At 41.6% G+C, this 19,383-nt stretch overlaps 1 protein-coding gene across 4 annotated transcripts in view; it reads left to right on the top strand.

Moving 5' to 3' along the window:
* chd3 (chromodomain helicase DNA binding protein 3) overlaps positions 1-19,383 on the top strand; it is a 52,812-nt gene that overhangs the window by 30,626 nt on the left and 2,803 nt on the right. For 3 of the 4 annotated variants that reach the window (XM_074624279.1, XM_074624278.1, XM_074624277.1), the window contains exons 36-40: positions 1,550-1,682; positions 6,928-7,123; positions 8,350-8,513; positions 8,842-8,968; positions 12,712-13,463. In XM_074624279.1, coding sequence (XP_074480380.1) covers positions 1,550-1,682; positions 6,928-7,123; positions 8,350-8,513; positions 8,842-8,968; positions 12,712-12,974 — 883 coding nt within the window. In that variant the 3' untranslated portion in view covers positions 12,975-13,463. The remainder of the gene's footprint in view (positions 1-1,549; positions 1,683-6,927; positions 7,124-8,349; positions 8,514-8,841; positions 8,969-12,711; positions 13,464-19,383) is intronic. The other variant, XM_074624281.1, reaches the window with a different exon arrangement.

The following is a 19,383-nucleotide window of genomic DNA, read 5'->3' as shown; positions in this document are numbered from 1 at the left end:
TCGTTAGACTGGAATAAAAGGGGAGAAATGATTTGTGCTGCCTGAAACCTATTTTGTGCTAAAATAACTGAGTTTGGATATTAAGAAGATGAAAAATGAAATGAATCACCCTCACAAATCAATTTTCAGCTTAAAGGAACATTTGCTTTCTCTCTGTGGGTCAGATCGATACCACTCTCATGCCTGTTGCTTCTCTTGGCATAAAGACTGGAGGCAAACAGCTAGCCCGTCTCTGTCCAAAGTTCAGAATAGCACACCAAGGATACATAGTGTCTTTTTCACATTTTTGTTTGTGAACATATTAAAGGCAATAGACAAATTCCCCCCCTAGCGTTTCCAAGTGGTAATATTGTTGCCGCTGCTTTTGCAAAGACAACCCCAACGCTTTCCTTTTCCCTCTACTAGCGACAAATATAGTGACTTATTCAGACCATCAGAGAAAAAGCAAGAAATATATTCAAATATATTATATTGCAATTCATTCCCATGCATGCTGCTCAGAGTAATCGCAGCCCACGACTCTTCTGCCAACAGCACGGGGTCTCTCCCTCTCCTCGCTGCAACCACTAAGCTTTATGCAAATGAATGCACGACTAATAGCGACTTTTGGAGCTTGTGCTAGTTACCGTCATTTGAAAAGAGTTGACAACACCTCACGACACACTGAATTGTGTTTTCCACGACTTTGTGTCATAAATCTAGCCTTCATTTTCCAGGGTCTTATTGACATGGTGGTAGGGATGTCACGGTGAGGACATTTTTCCATCTGTTAATAAACTTTTACAAGAAAAGATGACACTCAATATATGCAGAGCGCTAACTTTGATCTTTAACGTTGGCTTGCTGTGTGTCTGGCCTCTCCAGTCCAGCTTTCACTGTGAGGCTACAGGTTTCCACCCGGTGCTAATGCGCTGCGCACATCGGCTGTGATCACTCTGTCCTCCGCACGGAGATTACCTACCTTAACGTTATGGTTCCCTAGTAGCATTGGGTTTAAATCTGAAATATTGCCAAATAGGCACTTTTGCTTTTTTGCTTTGACACAAAATCCTCCGCTATCATCTTGTCTGTCAACTCTCTCTCGTCCCGACTGTGTGAAATCTGACTCCTGCTACTCTGAGCTGAGAGTATCACTTTCAGTTTGTAGCGTCCCTTGTCCGACTATGTATTGATTACACAGCGCTGATACATGAAAATTAACTAAAAGGTTTTTATTTCTAAAGGTCATTAATTAATCCATACAAAAACAGAAATGGCTTTATAGATGCTTGTAGGCATTTTTTAAATCTTGGACAGAGCCAGGCTAGCTGTTTCCCCTTCTTCTTTATGCTTATCATCTCCTGGCTCCAGCTCTATAGTCATGAGAGCAGTAACGATCTTCTCATCTAAAAGTTGAACTCCTTTAATTCTTAGTTACTTCTTAACTTTTCCATTGCAACAATAATCTATAAACCTTTCCTGTTTAGCTTCACTGTTACTTTTACCACCCAGTGCTGCTTCACACTATCTCTTACCCAAAGTGTTACGGGACCCTTGACCCCTTTGCCAGTCACGGCTACGCCCGGTGGCAGGACATCCAGAATGACCCCCAGTTCGCCATCGTCAATGAGCCTTTCAAATCGCAGGCGAATAAAGGCAACTTCCTGGAGATGAAGAACAAGTTCCTGGCTCGACGTTTCAAGGTAAGACAAGACGTAGCTACAGCTTTACCTTGACTGTCAGCAGCGGAGACACACTAGGCACGGCAAGTTTATTTATAGAGCACCTTTTAGCAACAAGGCCGTGGTCTTCAACATTGCCGATTGAAGCTGAGCGCAGACTTTTAATTGTTCCTCCTTGGCTCCAAAAACAACTCATACCTCAGTTTTGTCTTTGTTCTTCTGGCACATCTAATCGGTGATTTGCTAAATGCATTTACTCAGTGCTTGTGTTGGACCATAGTCCACCCGGTGGTATGGTTATGTAAAGTTGTGTTTCCTCTGGTAATTATGGTACGGTATTTTGTTGTTTTCCATAATCTGAGCCAGTGGAAGCATGTAGATGTTAAACAGAAGAGGCCCCAGAATGGAGCCTTGAGGAACTCCGCAAGGCGTATTTGTTTGCACAGGTTAATTTACCTATGGATACAAAGTAGTCCCTGTCCTTTAAGTGTGATTCAAACCAGCTTATTGCTGTACCAGAAAGTCCCGCCCATTTTTCCAGTCGGTCTAGTAATGTGTTGTGGTCGACCGTGTCGTGGTCGACCGTGTCGAATGCAGCACTGGGATCCAGTAATACCAAGACAAAAGAGCTTCTACCACTGTCTGTGTCTAAGTGGATGTTATTGAAGACCTTAACAAGAGCAGTCTCATTGCTGTTGTGTGGTCGAAAACCTGACTGGAAGACATAAACACAGTGGTTTAGTGCCAAGAAATGGTTGAAAAACAGCCTTTTCAATGACTTTACTTGAAAATGGGTTTGATATGAGCCCATAATTGTTCATTAGTGACACATCTAGATTGTTCATTTTTAAGAGTGGGAAGACAACTGAGAGGAGAGACGTATTTAAAATTTGAAGACGATCTGAGGCCATGCAGTTCGAAGCATTTTTGAAAAAGCCTGGCAGCAGGAAGAGGAGGATTTCAGCTGTTGAATAACATCCTCCAGGTTTTATATGGTTGATGGGATCAAGTTGTGTCATGGTATTTGACTTGATTTTAAGTGGACACAGGGACAACACATATCCTGTCCCTGATATGGAGGCACTGACTGCTTGTCTGATTTTCTGAATTCTTGTCAGTGAAGAAGGAGGAAATTCATTGCAGGCCTGGTGGATAGAAGTTCAGAGGCTATAGACACAGGAGGGTTTGTTAGTCTGTTGACAGTAGTAAACAAGGCACGTGCATTTTCAGTTCAAAATTATAAATGCAAAGTCTCTCGTTATAGATGTCATAATGAACCTGGAGATCAGTTTTTCACCACCTTCGGTCAGCATTAGATTTGTTTGTCACTTTTATTTTGTAATGACAAAATAATAACGCAATGATATTTCTCTGGTAACTGAGAAATATAAACATGTTTCTCTACAAAATAATGAAAAAAATCATTTAACAAAATAAGCCAAAGTTCTCGAAAATTCAAACAAGAACTTTACCAAAATTAAATCTTAAAGTCTTAAACTGTCAAACATTTTGATTTAAAGGTGCAGTGTGTAGGATTTAGTGACATCTAGCATTCTTTTCGGCAGATTTATAAAGCTGTACGAACGCGTGGTTCTGTTTTTAAATCTCACTGTGTATCCCTCTGGAACCGGGCGCATGTGCACGAGCCTCATTTCCACTCCCACAGTTCGCCATGAATGTGGGATGTAGAAACGGCCTTAAAAAAAATCTGTTTGCATACTGTATGGATACTTGTGCCCGCTAATTGATCATCTGTACTGTACCTGTAAACCATCATCACAGTGATATGTCAATCATTATTACACATTAGAAGGATGTTCCGTGATTAATTCATAGCGCTCATATTGAAACAGACTTAACAAACGGCTTCACAAATGAAAAGATCATTAGCAGGGAAATAATGGCTCGAATGTGAATAAGATGACATTCATGATTCATAAATAATTCAAATTTAGTTTATATATTCGCCTTTGAGTGACATTTTACAGAATGCAATGTAGACTGCAAAATCCGTGAAATTGGCAAACAACCTAAACACTATCTTTTAAGTGTCTCACTTATTTCTTAGTTTCAGGTGATTATACACTAATGAAAACATAGTTATGGATATTATATTCCATTTCTGCTAATAGATCCCCCTCAATCCTACACACTGGTCCTTTAAATCAGAAGATTACGACTATGACCAGCCATTCAAAGCCAACTTGACAGTTTTCAATACTCTGTGCTGCAGACACATTTCGGTGCCAGCCCTACTTCCATGCAAACTATTTTAGTAACATTTCGCAGCGTCTTCCATCACCTGACTCGTTTGATGGTCGGATGACAGATGCCCCTAGACCCACATATTGGCTGGATGGTATTGCTGACTGCTGCATTTCTGGGAGAGCTCTCATCCTGTTTTTGAGCGGCTCACTTGTTTCAGATCCTGCCCTCAACATCCTCATTTACTGTATCTCCGTTTCTTTTACATTTCTCCTTATCTCTCTCGCTAAATTATTGGAGTTTTTTTTTGTAAATCTGCCATTAAAGAATGCACAAACCACACCGATTTCCACTAAGTAGGTTTTTTGTTGTAATCGGTTGTGTAACACGATAACCTTCTTGTGCAACACGTTTACCACAAATAACCACTTTTTTAAGGGACAACACTCCCACAGCTGAATCACTGTATTAATCTTGATTTCCCTTAAGGGAAACTGATATATTGCTGAAAAATTATATATATATATATATATATATATATATAATTATATATATATAATAATATATATATATATATATTTATATAATATATATATATAATATAATAAAAAAATATCAGAGACGATGAGGGATGATTGGAGCAGTTTTCAGACAGAATATAATAAGAGTAGGGTGCAAAGAGAGAGAAAATAATCAGACTTATAGGAGCTTTTTAAGCCCTTTTTTATATATTTTTTTGTCTGTGTTTAAATGTAACATAAGGAATACACATTTGTTTTTTCAGTTTTCCTTTGATTAAAAATGTGGGCAAGTTCCATCTAAAATTACTTCATTTACATACATTTTTTAATATTAGTTGATGTGTTTTTGAAGCAGATTGTTTTTTTAGAATACACCAAGTAGCTCATGTTTTGAGTGAATTTAGCTTCTTCATTGTGCACATGGCTAATTTGATGCACTGACTCATTAAATGTCTTGAATGCCAGAGCAGTGTGCACGTATCTACAAGATACTGAGCTCTTCTGTGATATACTGTACCTGCATAAGAAATAATAGGTGTACAATCTATTTCCCAATATGCTGTAATTGTTGTGTCTCGCATCTTTATCTCTCTCATTCTCCTGCTGCTTTTACATTTTTGGGATATTGTACATATAAGTATAAATTACAGTAAACAATGCCTCATAAATTCGCCAAAATAAAACACCAATGTTTGGCACAGACCTTTGACGGCTCACAGACTGAAGCTGTGCTCCATACTTGATACTAATACTAAGCAGGTTTTGAGTATGTAGTGTGTTCAGACTGGAAAAATGGCAGCGGTATCCCACAGTGCAATGCACAACGGAAATAGAGCTTCTCACAGCTGTAAAACATTAAGAGAAATTGTTTGCTGAAATTGAGACGGATGAGGATAAACTCGGAATGAAAAACAAGTCGGAAATCTTTGGTAAAACATTTTGTCTTTTTACCATAAAAGTAGCGTAAAACAACAGAGATGGAAGGTCGGTCGTAGCTTATATGTCACAACAAAAAATTTGGAAAAAGGAAAATAACAAGAAAACATTTCTTTGTACATTATAAGGCTGTGTTGAGTATTCATTATATGCTTGGAAATGTACTTTAGTCTTGAAGGAAAATATCAAACAAGGGTTTTCTAACAGTAACATTTGTGAATGAAAAATGTACCCTTAAGATTATAACATTTACAATGAAAATAATCTTGTGGTCTTTATATTGAAAATACATTGTTACATCTTTAAAGGCCCAGACACACCAACCGGCAGCAAAGAACTAGCGGCGGCGAAGGCCGACCGTTGCATCGCCTCACGTCGCCTTTGTGTTGGCCAAAACGTTGCACTTGATCACACCGCAAAAACTACAACGGCCAACTAGCACAGACGTTCTGCGGCTGCGTGAAATGAAATAACACCATCTCCACACCAGCAGGTGGCGGTAGTCTGTATTCGTCATTCAAAAAGGGAAACCAGGAGACCGAGGACAACGAATATACAAGCCGTTGTTATGATACGTACATGAAGCAAAGCAGCGTTTGCCGACAATTTTCACACCACTCTCACTCACCACTTAGTTTCATTCCAGATGGCCATGTCGTCGTGAAAATATCCGTGTGTTGGAATGATCAGATGAGATGAAGATGAAAAATGAGAAGAGCCTTCTGTGTTTTTCCTCTTGACTTTACTCGTTGGCTTGCTTTCCTCATGTCCTTTTCTCTTCTCGTGCACTGATTCGTTTAAGCTAAACAGACAATCAGAGTGATTTCTCTCACCGCGGGCAGACTAGAGCCAACGGTGCGGGACACACCGCAAAAACTAAGCCGACAGACGCTCACCGACGGCCCCAAACTGTCTGGCGGCCGACCTTCGGCTTGGTGTGTCAGGACCTTAACAGACACAAAAAAGTAGAGTATAGATCTCCGCCAAGTGTATCTGCAGCGGCCGCTGCTGTAATGTTTGATTGAATGAATACAACCCACAATTGGCGAACCCCCTGTCCATACTGCAAGTGTATCAGACGTGTTTTCTCCCTCACACTTCTCACACAATAGATACGCTCTCATTTTAATCAATGCAGATGTCTGCAGTCAGCAGTGTGTGTAGTTCTGTTAGCTGTTAGCGGCAACGATGCACTCAGCAGTATGTGTACTGGTAGTTCCGTTAGCTGTTAGGTGATAGCCAAACACACAGTCCAAAACAATAAAAGTGAGAAAACTGTTTTCCCCCAACTATGTCTCATTTGCGGCCCCTACTAGCAGGGGGTGGTGAGTGAGGAGTCAGCAGTCAATCAATGGCAGTATCAAACAGGCAGTAAAAGGTGTTTTTAGAAAGTGTGAGCCATTGCAACCACAGGAGGTGCTTGCGCATGCAGCCATAGATGAGCACCCAAAATATGATATAGTTTGGTGCAGCAGTATACGAGATTAGCCGTGGACAGACACACGCGACCGATCTCATTATCTCCTGGCGGTGAGGAATGCTTCTGCTTCATTTTGCCAAAAAAAATACAATTGACCTCAGTATGTGACCCTCTTGTCCTCCAGCTGTTGGAGCAGGCGCTGGTGATAGAGGAGCAGTTGCGACGGGCCGCCTACCTGAACATGACCCAGGACCCCAGCCACCCGGCCATGGCGCTCAACGCACGCTTTACGGAGGTGGAGTGCCTCGCGGAGTCACACCAGCACCTCAGCAAGGAGTCGCTGGCGGGCAACAAGCCAGCCAACGCTGTCCTGCACAAAGGTCAGGGTTGATGCCGACAGTTACGGTTGTAAATCTCTCTCTCTCTCTTTTATCTGTCTGTACAGTTAATAAAAAAAACACATTTAAGCTGAGACAGGCAGGCAGATTTAGACAAGATGGGAGAGATTGGCAAACAACAAAAGAGAGATACACATCAACACATCTCACAGCGCTGTTGTGCAATCAGTCTTCCTTCCTGCCGAGACCGTATCACTCTGCCTGAAGCTAACTTTAGTAAAGCCAAGCAGATAAGCTTACACACTGTTAAGTGATCGCTCCAAACATTTTCTCACTGGCTGCCCGGCAAGTCTGTCCATGTTTATATTATTCTGTCGAAAGGATAACATGCTCGGTGCACTACCGTTCTTGTATTTCTGCACGTAAGTGCTGAACTTAATGAATAAACATATTTCTCATATTGCAAAGCGACTCTGCTAGCCTCTAATCAGTGATTAATTCCATGATGACAGAGTGACGAGATCATGAAGGATTGGAAACGGAAATCTCTTGTAAAAATAGAATGAGTAATGTGCTTTGTTTGGAAACAAAAAGCTCCAAATCTCTGTAAAGATGAGACTTTTAAACAGACTATTTATAGCGTTCAGACCCAGAAAACGATAATATAACTAATAATATCTTTTAAAGAACAAGCAAGACATTTTTTAGAAACATTTTTGTGCAGGAGTAGTCGAGTTGAAGTGACCCTGGACATTAAGTTACATAATATTACCTGTATTTATACTCCAAATAAAAAAATTTTCTGCATTAATCAATAAAGTATCCACATAAGGTATCAAATGATTAATAAGAGGTGCAAAAGAAGCAGGAAGTAGAAGCTAAAATGTGAAAATTATGGATCAGGAGTGAAGTTGTTGATGTTTGTTGTTGTCTTTTTAATTCTATGTATTTACTGTGAAGCGCTCCATAAGTGTGTGTGTGTGTGTGTGTGTGCGTGTGTGCGGGTGGGTGCATATTCTCTTATATGTATTTTATAATTGTGTATGTATTCCCTACCTCATATTTTATCGAACACTTTGCTATTGTTGCTGCTTTATTTATAATGTTTATAAAGATGATTATATTTTACTTCATTATTGTTATTCAATTGATTGATTGCTTGATTGTCTATAATACAGGGATGAGAGAGTAACAAACAGGAACAAAGAATCTCACTGCCATGTCAATGTGTATGTGATCAATAAACTAAACTTGAACTGGAACTGCAGTGTTGAACCAGCTGGAGGAGCTGCTGAGCGACATGAAGGCCGACGTGACCCGGCTACCGGCCACGCTGTCCAGAGTCCCACCCATCGCCGCCCGCCTGCAAATGTCCGAGAGGAGCATCCTCAGCCGACTGGCCAGCAAGGGCACCGAGACGCACACACCCCCGGTCAGTAGCCTGCTTTTAAACACATGCCCACACACACACACACACACACACACACACACACACACACAAAACAGCCACATTCACAAGTTAAAACCTGCTCGAGCTGCTCAGTGGAAAAATAATAAATGGAGGACGGCCAATGATAAGACAGAGCCCATTATCTTGTCACCCACCTGTGGAATTTCACTCCTGAACTGCTTAGTCAGCACATTTTTTTGTCAGCTTATGTAACTTAAAAGTGGTTTGTCTTATTTATCTTGTTGTTAAATCTTCTATTTTTTTTATAAATCACATCCTATATGTGCAAACCTTCTGTTCCTCTGTGCAGCCCATACCTCCAGGACCCTACGCAACCCCTCACAACTACGGAGCCCCCTTCACCCCCGCCCCCCCGAGCGCCCTACTCATGGGAGGGGCCAACTACAGTCAGATGCCGCCCGGATCCTTCATATCAGGTCAGTGTTTGAAGCTCCACTGATATCCTTTACCACTGTTGATAATGGCTTGGTCAAGAGTTGGATCATTATAAACTGAAGTTGTGCTCAACCTCAGAGAAGTTACACATATATGTTAGACTGAACTACAGGTAAATATGTTTGAAATGATGCCCTAGAAATCTGGATTTTTTAAGTGTATGTCAAGACGCGGCATTTCAATCGATGTGCGGGAAAATGTTTTATCTTAGTTGAAGCTGATAAAGTGCCAGTGCAGGTGCTCTGTGTGTGAATCTGTGGGTGTGACAGACAGAGAGAGAGAGAGAGAGAGGTGGATGTGTTCCAATCAGCAATACAAAAAACATCAGAAGGTATTAAGGCATCTATAATTATAGTATTCAAAGTAATTTATACAAGAATACCAGTTTGTTGGATCTGTTGTGACAGTTGGCAAGCTGGCAGTTTACGTTAAGATTTATGCTTCCTTGCGGAGGCGTGTGCATTCAGTCTTCTACTTGGTGATAAAAGATAATCATGGGAAGATATGGACAGGAAATGGTTTTGCTTGCTCAAGCAGGAAATACAAATATATCAAAGAGAACATGTTTAAAGGGGCACTCACCCAATTTTACACATAAAGTTCTGTTTGCTCGTCATGAGGAGTACTACTCAGCCTGTGAAAACTGTTGTGTAATCTCTTCTTTGGCTCTGGATGTCATATTGATGTCATCTGCTTGGGATTGGAGGCTAAAATCGCATACTATGCACTACATACCCAACATGTGTACTATCGTTCAACATACTTGTGTGTGAATAAACAGTAGTATGTATCTTTTTGGACGCACTGAGCAGCAATTTACGTCGTCTCTTCCTGAGAGCCTCCTCACCTGTTGGAGACGTGTAACCATGGTAACCTGTGCCAACCCCATGTGACCAAAACGATGATTTGTGAGAATCAAAGTCTGAACAAATTTTAAAAAATATATTACGCTTAGCAAAGTGAAATCTTTCACTTACAGATAAACAGAAACGTTATTGACGTTACAGGACTGTCAGTCAACGTCTGTTATGAACGTTGTTGTCATTACCGCATTGCATTGTGGGATATTTATGCCGCCGTAATGTCCAGCGTTGCATACTGTAATATTTCACCGAAAATAGTATGCAATTTGCGTACTATTGGTTTTATACTAAGGTTTATAGCATGTAATTTTGGATTTTCATTACAAACTGGGGGGATTGGAGTTTGATAGATGCAGGGGAGGAGCGTCTAACGAAAGACTGGATTGCATTATGGGAAATGTAGGTTTTTGGAGCTTGAGCCATACAAGGTACTAAAAGAGGGGAATATTTTGGCATGTGCTGTTTTGATTTTTACTTCTATTTTTTAATGCATCTCTTGCAAGTGAAATACTAAATCCCTGTAGTGCTCCTTTAAGTTCATTTTGTGATAGAGAGTAGAAGGTCTGCACACAGAATGACTAATATTTTTTGTCTGTCATTGAAAGTAGACAGTTACTGAGCGATGCCTCAACTTCATCCATGTTTTGTTTTTACCATCAATAATCTAGCAGCATCTGAAATCTGTATGAGAAAACACAAGCAGCCCAAGCTCGCCAACGACAGTTCTTGTGGTCTCTGTAGCCTCAGCGTGCAGCACATCAGCTCCAGCAGAGCTCCAGAGCCTCCACGACACCCCGACAGAGCAGCACAAATCCGGCTTCAGAGATCTGGACTTGATTACTTGGCAACTTGCACTGATGATGGGCAGAAACCAGTCCAAAATGTTGATTCTATTTAAAGATATCATCTGAGGAATTCCATCTTTATATGGTTATGTTGTAGTGGAAAAAACATTCAGTTCAGGAGAATCAAAAATGACTGACTCTGGGAATTAAGTATTTCAGGAAAATTTCCATGCACCATAGTTCTGTGTTTGAGTACATTGTTATTTAACTCTTAAATTTCAATGTAATCCTTAAATATGTGGAGCGAAGAGCTACCTGATGGCTTCTAAAGCAGCGCCGTTTTAAGCACTTTTGAGTCGACACTTTATCTCCCCGGGCAGCTTAAAGTTGTGAAACCTGCAAAACTCCAGAAAGAAAGGAGTCCACATTGGAAAAACACATCTGTAGCAGCGTTTCTGATGTGGCTGCCAGAAAGACACCTGAAATAGACATTACCAAAATCAAACAGGAACGTGCTGCGCTGCTATATTAAGGCATTTTCATCTCTTAACATGTCCAACCTCAAAACCTCAATACTCAGCAGTAACGACACGTTGTGCAACAATAAAGCAAAGTCTGGACTGGTGCTATCAGACCTGTCTGTGGAGCATTTTTCTTTTTCATGCATGTTTATTTTCTCTTGTGTTGTGGCTCTCGTTACTTATTGATTTAAAAGATGATTTAAATCATAAAAAGAATCTGTTTTCTTGTCCAACTCTCCTGGCCTGCAGTCTGTCAGAGCGCGCTGGCAGTTTGTGAATTTATTTTCTCACAATTAGTTCTGTAACAACATATGCTCGCCAGACGCACTCTCCGCTCTGCATGTGCGTTCGTGTTCGGAGATGTTTAGATAGCGGCGATGTGGCAGAGATAACTGGTAGAACCTGATATTCCCCAATAGCTTTGCCCTAAAAAACCACAACACCCAGCTCTCTCCGTGCTGCGCCTGCCTCTCACTCAGTGTATCTTGATTTATGTAATTGTAGACTGAGACATCTGTCAAAGGCATTGCATTTTAGAGAGCCAGGGCCTATCTCTGAAAATGTCATTATGCTCTGTCTGTCCGTGCCAAGAAAACATTCGGACTTTGTACCAAGGTATTTTGAGAGGGACAGAAACCGCAGAAGGAGTTTGGTTGTGTAAACGCCATGTTGTGACTTGTGAACCGGCGGAGGGCTGGGCCGCGGCGCTGGCTGTTCAGAAATAGTCGCGCGCGAGCTGTGGTGCTTCGTGGGTTTTTTCGCTCGCGGGGGCCCCGCGGCGAGCAGCTGAGCCGAGCACAGGCCGAGCTGAGCCCAGCGCAGTCTGAACATCCTGAACCCTGGCAGGGCAACAGGCATGCAGCAAATGAGGCCACATTTATGGCCTTGATTGGGGTCGCGCTGGTTCCTGACCTTTTTAGACTCAGCCAGGGAGGGAAAAAGTGAAGCCAGAGAAATGGACAGAGTTAAAACAACAAAACGTCTCTGATTGTGCGACCTCCTAGCTTCCCTCCGTTAATAGCCCTCTCCTGAGAGAAGCTTCTCACTTGAGTACACAAGACGTATCCAGAAATATGCATGTCTGCCGTGGCACTTCATAACTAGCTGCACTCTGTGAACTACAAAAATGTAATGATACACCAATGAAGGATTGTTTTGTGCTTTCTCACACATGGCAACATCTCAGCATTTGTACAATATCTTGAATTGCATTTTTCAGCCGTCAGTACTGCCATGAGGAAGCTGCTCATCTGCACAAAAAAGGAGTCCCACATTCTAGACTTCATCTTTTAGGGGGCGTAGAAATAGGGAGATTGGCCTTCAAGTGGAGCTCACTGGTTCAAGCCCTCATGTCTGCAAGCACCCGCCCTGCTGAAGTGTCCTTGAGCAGGACGCTGAACCCCCCCGCCAGCTCCAGTAGCTCTCCCCTGACCTCTGACCTCTCCACAGAGGAGGGAGGAAAGCTAAATTCCCTACGGGGACCAGTAAAGTGTGACATTATCCTGCTCCCCTCTCCGAGTCTCCACTACAGTCTGCCGCTTGTCTGCCCCCACAGAAGCCGCCGCCGCTGCTGGGGCCACCGGGGGAGCTGCATGGGGAGCCGCCGGAGGGCCAAACGCTGCTTGCCAGAAGACCAAGGAGCACGATGTGGTGCAGCGGCAGCGGGTGGTGGACCTCTGGAAGGACGGCAAGTCCGAGGGGGCCATCGGGCAGGAGCTGAGGATGCCCAAGTCCACGGTGCACAGCATCATCGTCAAGTACCGGCTCAGCAACACGGTGGAGAACCTGCCGCGCAACGGGCGACCAAAGAAACCCTGAGGGGGAGGGGGAAACTCAGAAAGAACATTTGGATAAAACATCCAGGAATGTAACAAAAATGGAGATTGGAAAAGGGACAGTGAAAGCTGAAAAGGAGAGAGAACCTGAATGAGTCCAAAAAGGGACCCAAAGACAGAGCACTTTGACACAGCTGGAATGTGAGGAATATAAAGGGAGAAGCAAAGCTCACTGGATGGATCGAATAAAGGACGGGAGGCGAAAAAGGAGAGGACATGAAAAGTGAAAAGATGTGGCGGCACTTGAAAGAAAACAAGCAATCAAGTGCAGAGAGAGAGAGGGCCAAACTAAGAAGGGAGAGGTGAAAAGCTGGCTCTGACATCAAGCACTAATGATGCGTACGGGGGAGTCAGAAAAAAAGAGAGATGACCCGTCTGGAACAAACAAATCCTCGAGTAAAGAGAAAAGGCGCTACTGAAAAAAACTTTGAGGGGAAAAGATGTCTGGACTGAAGGACGGAAAAAACAGACGGTATGTTAATGCAATCACAGCTTTCAGGAATTCAGATATGAAGGCCGAAATGGAGAAAAATGCAACAAAGGATTTTTTTTTTTCTAAAACTCCTCAGACAGATTTTTTTCGAGACTTCTTTTTCTGTTTCTCCCTCTGCGCCGAAAAAAGATTTCCCCCCCGGATCAATTCTTCATCCGCCGGCTGACTGAACAAGCCTGTCCCCTCGCTCTGACCCTGTACTCCCTCATTCCTCCACAGTCCTCCACTCCTCCGTCTCTCTTTCTCAGTCTCACACTTACAGTATATATATATATACATATATATATAAATATATATACAAGCTATACACTGTGGACCTCACACACAACCTAAAAACCTGCAAAGAACTTAATGTATCTGCTTAGAGCAGGCAGATGAAATCCAAGCTTGAAATAGAAAGGGATGAACTCAGATAATCTTGCAATAAAAGGAAAGAAAAAGAAGGAAAAAAAGAGAGTTTCTAAGTATAAAACACTTCTTCCCATGGACTCTTTTGCCCTAGCATTCCTGAGTCCAACCAAGCATAGAAGCAAGAACCATAGATATAAAAAAAAAAAAAAACGTTGCCTTTGTCCAACAGTCAGTAGCAACATTGCTCTGACTCAAAATGAGATATGTACTGTATTACGAAGCATATTTACTATTGCACCTTTTTCATGGGGGGTCACTTAAAGGGGAATATCACTCCACTGAACTCACACTTCCTGTTTTTAATCCAGCAGAAATCTGTATTTACGAGCACATCTTCCCCAAAAGCTAAAGACTGTAATCTGTCATCGAAAGAGAAAAGGGGGAGACGCACTTTGAAGCTCCCGAGGAGACGTTTTTTCGTTCCTCGAGCTTCTTTATTGTGACAGCGTGATGGATTCCGCGCTGGAAAATGTCCCCAGATCCCCGAGAAAATAAAACACTCTGGACTGTGTCATCGTTTTTCCAGCTCAGTGTGTGTGCAGCAGAGCTGTACATCAGTGTGACATCCCCAGACTAAAGAGCAGGGCCTCGTTTCTGGAAGGAAGAGAGGTGAACGATCACTTTCACAGTTTTTCTACGACGTATGAGTACTTTTAAAGCTAAATTGAGTGGTATTTCCCTTTAAGCTGGAAGAACGTGAAGACCAGAGGAGTGTGGCAGTGGTGCGGCCTGCAATGAGGACTATACTGTATGTGTGAAGGTTGGTGAATGCTGTATGTGTGTGAACGTGTTTGCGTGCATCGTAGCACTGACATTTTGTTTTTTTAATCAAAACTAGGTGTCGTTTAACATGTTCATATTGGTGCCAATATACCTGAGCTGCTTCTTTTTTTGGATACCTTACTTGTGTTAACCGCAGACCTTATTTCAGGCATTTAACTAAAAACCCATTGACCTCCAGACGAAGGAAGCGGAAGTGCTAAAGTGCTCATTTCTAGGTTTTAGGCTACAGGAATGGTAGCACTCTATTAACAATGGATCTAATTACCGTGTGTTATGTGAAACCCACCGAGAATTATCACCCAACTCTGCAGCTTTACAGAACGTTTTATCATCTTTCAGCTCGTTGTTTTGGTTTTACGGTGCGCAGCTTTTCTGTTTTGGTTCAGTCTCACCGTTGTCATTAACCAGCTGCAGGCAGCTGTTTTCAGTGAAAAAGCTCTGATAAACCCACTGTACACTACCTACAACGGTGGATTAGGACCACTGTAGGTAAAAAATAATAGGAGGGGAAAAAAAACATAAATTTGTGATTTTTTTCTCATAAATCTGACGCTTTAATCTCGTGAAATTTCTCGTGAATTTATGACAATAATCTCTGAAATTGTTATGTACAGTATTTTTTTCTTCACCTACAATGGCTCTAATATGCCGTCGTAATACCTGCCCATCACCAAACAAAGTTAGCAACTGGCTGGTGAACATAGTGGAGCACTTAGCAGCTAAGATACTTCCTTCAGGAGGTGGTGGAGACCAAAACAGAGCTAAAAATGGGAGAATACCGCACTTACACTCAGTAGGTGGACAGAAACACAAATCCAAATGAATGATAATGTTGCTCCGTGTCTGCAAACAGGCAGCACACGTAAGCCATATCGTCTTCATAAGATGATGATTATATCAATGTTGCGCTGTCCTTAAGTGCTTAAAAAAAAATGTGTTCATACAGGTTCAAATCAGGAAATATGTGATCAAAGAATAGGTAACCAAGACTAAGAATTTTAAAGACCAACTTTTAAAACTCACATTTCACATCATGAGGTGAAATAACCAGCCTTAAAAGAAAACACAAAACATTTGCATGTACACAGAGGAGCATAGACATGCAGGCATATCATTTCTTTTTACAGGGAAATTCTTGATTCTTGATTTTACCTCCAAACTCTTGCAACACATGGATTTATGAAACTCTTTTCAAGTCTCAGTTGGACAGACTCTTAATTCTAAAATCAAACTTGTGCTTTTTATTTCCTCAACAGTCGACAGTTCAGAGGCGGAAGGTTGTTCCTGATGAAAGCTTTTGGCACAGATACACTCACGCAAAGCTTTTCAGCTGCGTTTCCTGCCAAGATGGCAGCGTTCACTTCTGTCAGATAGTAGCAGGAAGACCTTCAGGGAGAGACGTGCTGGCCAGGAATGTTTTTTATTGACTTACTGGACTTGAGATGCTCTATACTGTGAAGTCCCAGACTTTTAGGTGTAGTGGATGAATAATGTTTTTTAAGTTTGAGGAATTCTTAAAGTCAATGTCCAGGTGTGGGCTTTTACTGTAACTACAAATATCACTGCCAACATAAGTTGTCTATCAATGGCTGCTGCTACTGTGAAGCTCCAGGCAGGCTGCAGAGCGTGAGCGATCTTTATGAAGAAAGAAATAGAGGATGGAGTGAATTTGGCGTCGCGGAGGGAATCTGTTATCCGTTTAATAGTGTCTCATTGAATTCCTCCTCCTGTTTTATCTTCACAGTTTACTTACCTTAAGGCCTTTTTTGTCGAGCCCAAGTCATACGGGATTTTTGAGTAGGTACTCTGTCAGAAATGCCACTACACAGTGCAGACAGACAAACAGTTTAAAGAGGACCCATTATGCTTATTTTCAGGTGAACACTTGTATTTGGCGTTTTTTACTAGAATATGTTTACATGCTTTAATGTTCAAAAAATGCTTTACGTTTCTCATACGGGCTGTGCAGCAGCAACTCTTTTCACTCTCTGTCTGAAACGCTCTGTTTGAGCTCCAAAAAAGTCCAGTCTGCTCTGATTGGTCAGCTGGTCCACTCTGTTGGGATTGGTCAACCGAACCAAACTCTTTAGACTCCGCTCAAGCTCCGCTCTAACTAGCTTCGTTTGAGGGCGTGTAAAACTAGCTGCTAGGCAGGTATTATGGAAATGTGTTACTTGGTGACATCACTACTTTACGGAAGAAAAGGTGGGACTTCAAGGGAGGCGTTTCAGGCACTTCAGGAGCAGTGTTTCCGTCGGGGAGAGTAACTCCCTTTGGTGTGGACTCTGGGCTTTCTAAACTTTGCAGACCTTTTACATGCAAAAAAATATACAACACACTAAAGTAAAGGGAAAAAGCACAAAAGCATAATAGGTCCTCTTTAAAAAAAAGAAATCTGTCAATAATAAAAAGTGATCCGCTCTGAAAAAAAGCTGAAAAAGATTTGAATCAATGGCGGACTACACCATTAACAATGAAAACTACTAAATAGAGAGGTAACTACTGAATGTGAAAACATTGAATGGCTATTACTGAAAAACTACATATCATCAAATGCATTTTGCAATTTTCAGGATTACTACTATAAAAAGATTTTAAAAATCTGACAAATATATTGTTTTATAATGTCATTTTTTTCCTATCATGTTTTCGGGTTGTCTGTCCGTCTGAGTCCGTCAGTACGTCCGTCCCATTCTCGTGAACGCAATATCTCAGGAACGCCTGGAGGGAACTTCTTCAAATTTGGCAGAAACGTCCACTCGGACTCAAGGATGAACTGATTAGAGGTCAAAGGTCACTGTGATCACATAAAAGCTGTTTTTGGCCATAACTCAAGAATTTAAATGCTAATCATGACAGACTAAAACTGCAACTTGACTGGTTGGCGGAAGAATGCTACCGTGAGGCGGCAATTCTAGTTTTTTAAATAAATGAGTGACCTAAACATTTTTGGTTCCTTTAAATTCGTTTTTTTAACAATTAGGACCTAAACATGTACCGAGCGGGAAATTCTTCAGTTGAAAAATATACTGTTGTACTTTTATCAGCGCTCTCTGGTGGCCAAAGTCTGTCATCACATCTTTCTGTACTGCACTTTCTTGCTGTTTTACTGGCGACGCATCGGACAGGCTCTATTTTTTCGTCCTCTCCCCTTCCAGAGCACTCTGCTGTTTTTTTCCATCTCATCACCTCCCTCTTCCACGTCTCAACTGTCTTCTGCTCCCGCATCTGCACCCGTAATTCCTCTTGCTCTTTCACCCAGTCTTTACCTCCATTTGTTTTGCTTCTTATCAGATTGTGTCTGCCCACCACACACACACACATCTACTGACTCTGTCTCTCTTCTTTCTCTTTCTCCCCTCTGTTGGCCTCCACTGGCAAAGTGCCACAAGTTTTCCCATAAGTGGTCCCCCTCTCTGCTTCTAGAAACACACACCAAAAAAAGTCCTCAGCTCAATACACTCCTTATCGGATCTTTGATCTGCACGGGGGTGTTATGACAGTTTATCTTTCCCCGTGGCGCGAGTGAGAGAAGTGCGCTGTTAGTCTATTCCTGGCTTTGTTTTGAAAGGAGCGCTAAACTCGCCGTTCCACTCCCCGAGCACATTCATGATAGCGCACAGATCCCTGAGCTGGCCAGCTGTGCAGCCATGTAGAAAGAAGTTAATTTCCATCCATGTGTGCGTTCGAGTGTCTGTGACCTCATGTGCCTGTCTGTGTCTGTGTGTGAATGTGTGTGAGTGTGTGTTTGCTCATTGCCGGCCTCACTCTCTCCAGGTTAACAGTTATGCATTCTGGGGTTTTATCATTATTGTAAAACATGATACTGTATATGTAATATGATATATTGACGTACTGTATTATGCAAGTTTGCTCATTAAAAAGAGTATCGAAGTATTATTAAGCAAGCCTGGACGCAGTTTGTTTGCTTATTCAGTAACTCGTTACGATACCTCGGTTTGCATTATCATCAATAAACAAGACTTGAGATGATTGGCAGGTTCCCGCTCAGCGCCAGAGATATTTTTAGAAACCATATTTCCCATAAACTTTGCTTTATGTTGCGAAAGAGGATGTTCATTTCTACTTCCCCATGTCAGCTCCACTGCAAAATATTTTGATTTCCTGAAGAGAATAGTACAAGAAAATCAATTGTCATGGAAAACTTTAAATATCCACACACAAATAAACACCCAGATTTTTTAAAAAAGGAGTTGATTTTCTCCTAGATTCTTTCCAATAGAGAGAAAATATGCACCAAGAAGAAATAGTTGTTGGCGCTACAAATTATAGTTTCATCATCTTTTAAAAAAAATAATTTTCAGTCACTTCCTTTCACCAATTTTCTTAATATTCAAAGTAAACACAGATAAATACCCAGATTTGAAAAAAACGTGTAAAACAACAAGCACTTTTTACCTCTTTGTAATGGTCTGATTTACTGTAATTACTCTATTGTCTAACGTACAGCAGCACCTTTAAACCTTCAACGTGAAACAATGACTCTATCTGCTCGGATTACTTGGAAACATGCGCCTAAGCAACATATCCTCGTACAACAGTTTGTATGATATCTTACGAAAAGTTATTATTCCTCATTTTCTTCGTTCGTTTTCCTACGAATGTCCAGCAACACGTGACAATCTCCGCTCGTTACATGCATACAATCTTTTTCAAATAAACTTAAAAGATCGTGGAAGTGACG

Source organism: Sebastes fasciatus, chromosome 22 (genome assembly GCF_043250625.1).
Source record: "Sebastes fasciatus isolate fSebFas1 chromosome 22, fSebFas1.pri, whole genome shotgun sequence".
Lineage (NCBI taxonomy): Eukaryota > Metazoa > Chordata > Actinopteri > Perciformes > Sebastidae > Sebastes > Sebastes fasciatus.
The sequence above is the reverse complement of the archived record's forward strand: the minus strand, read 5'-3'. Positions and strand labels throughout refer to the sequence as shown.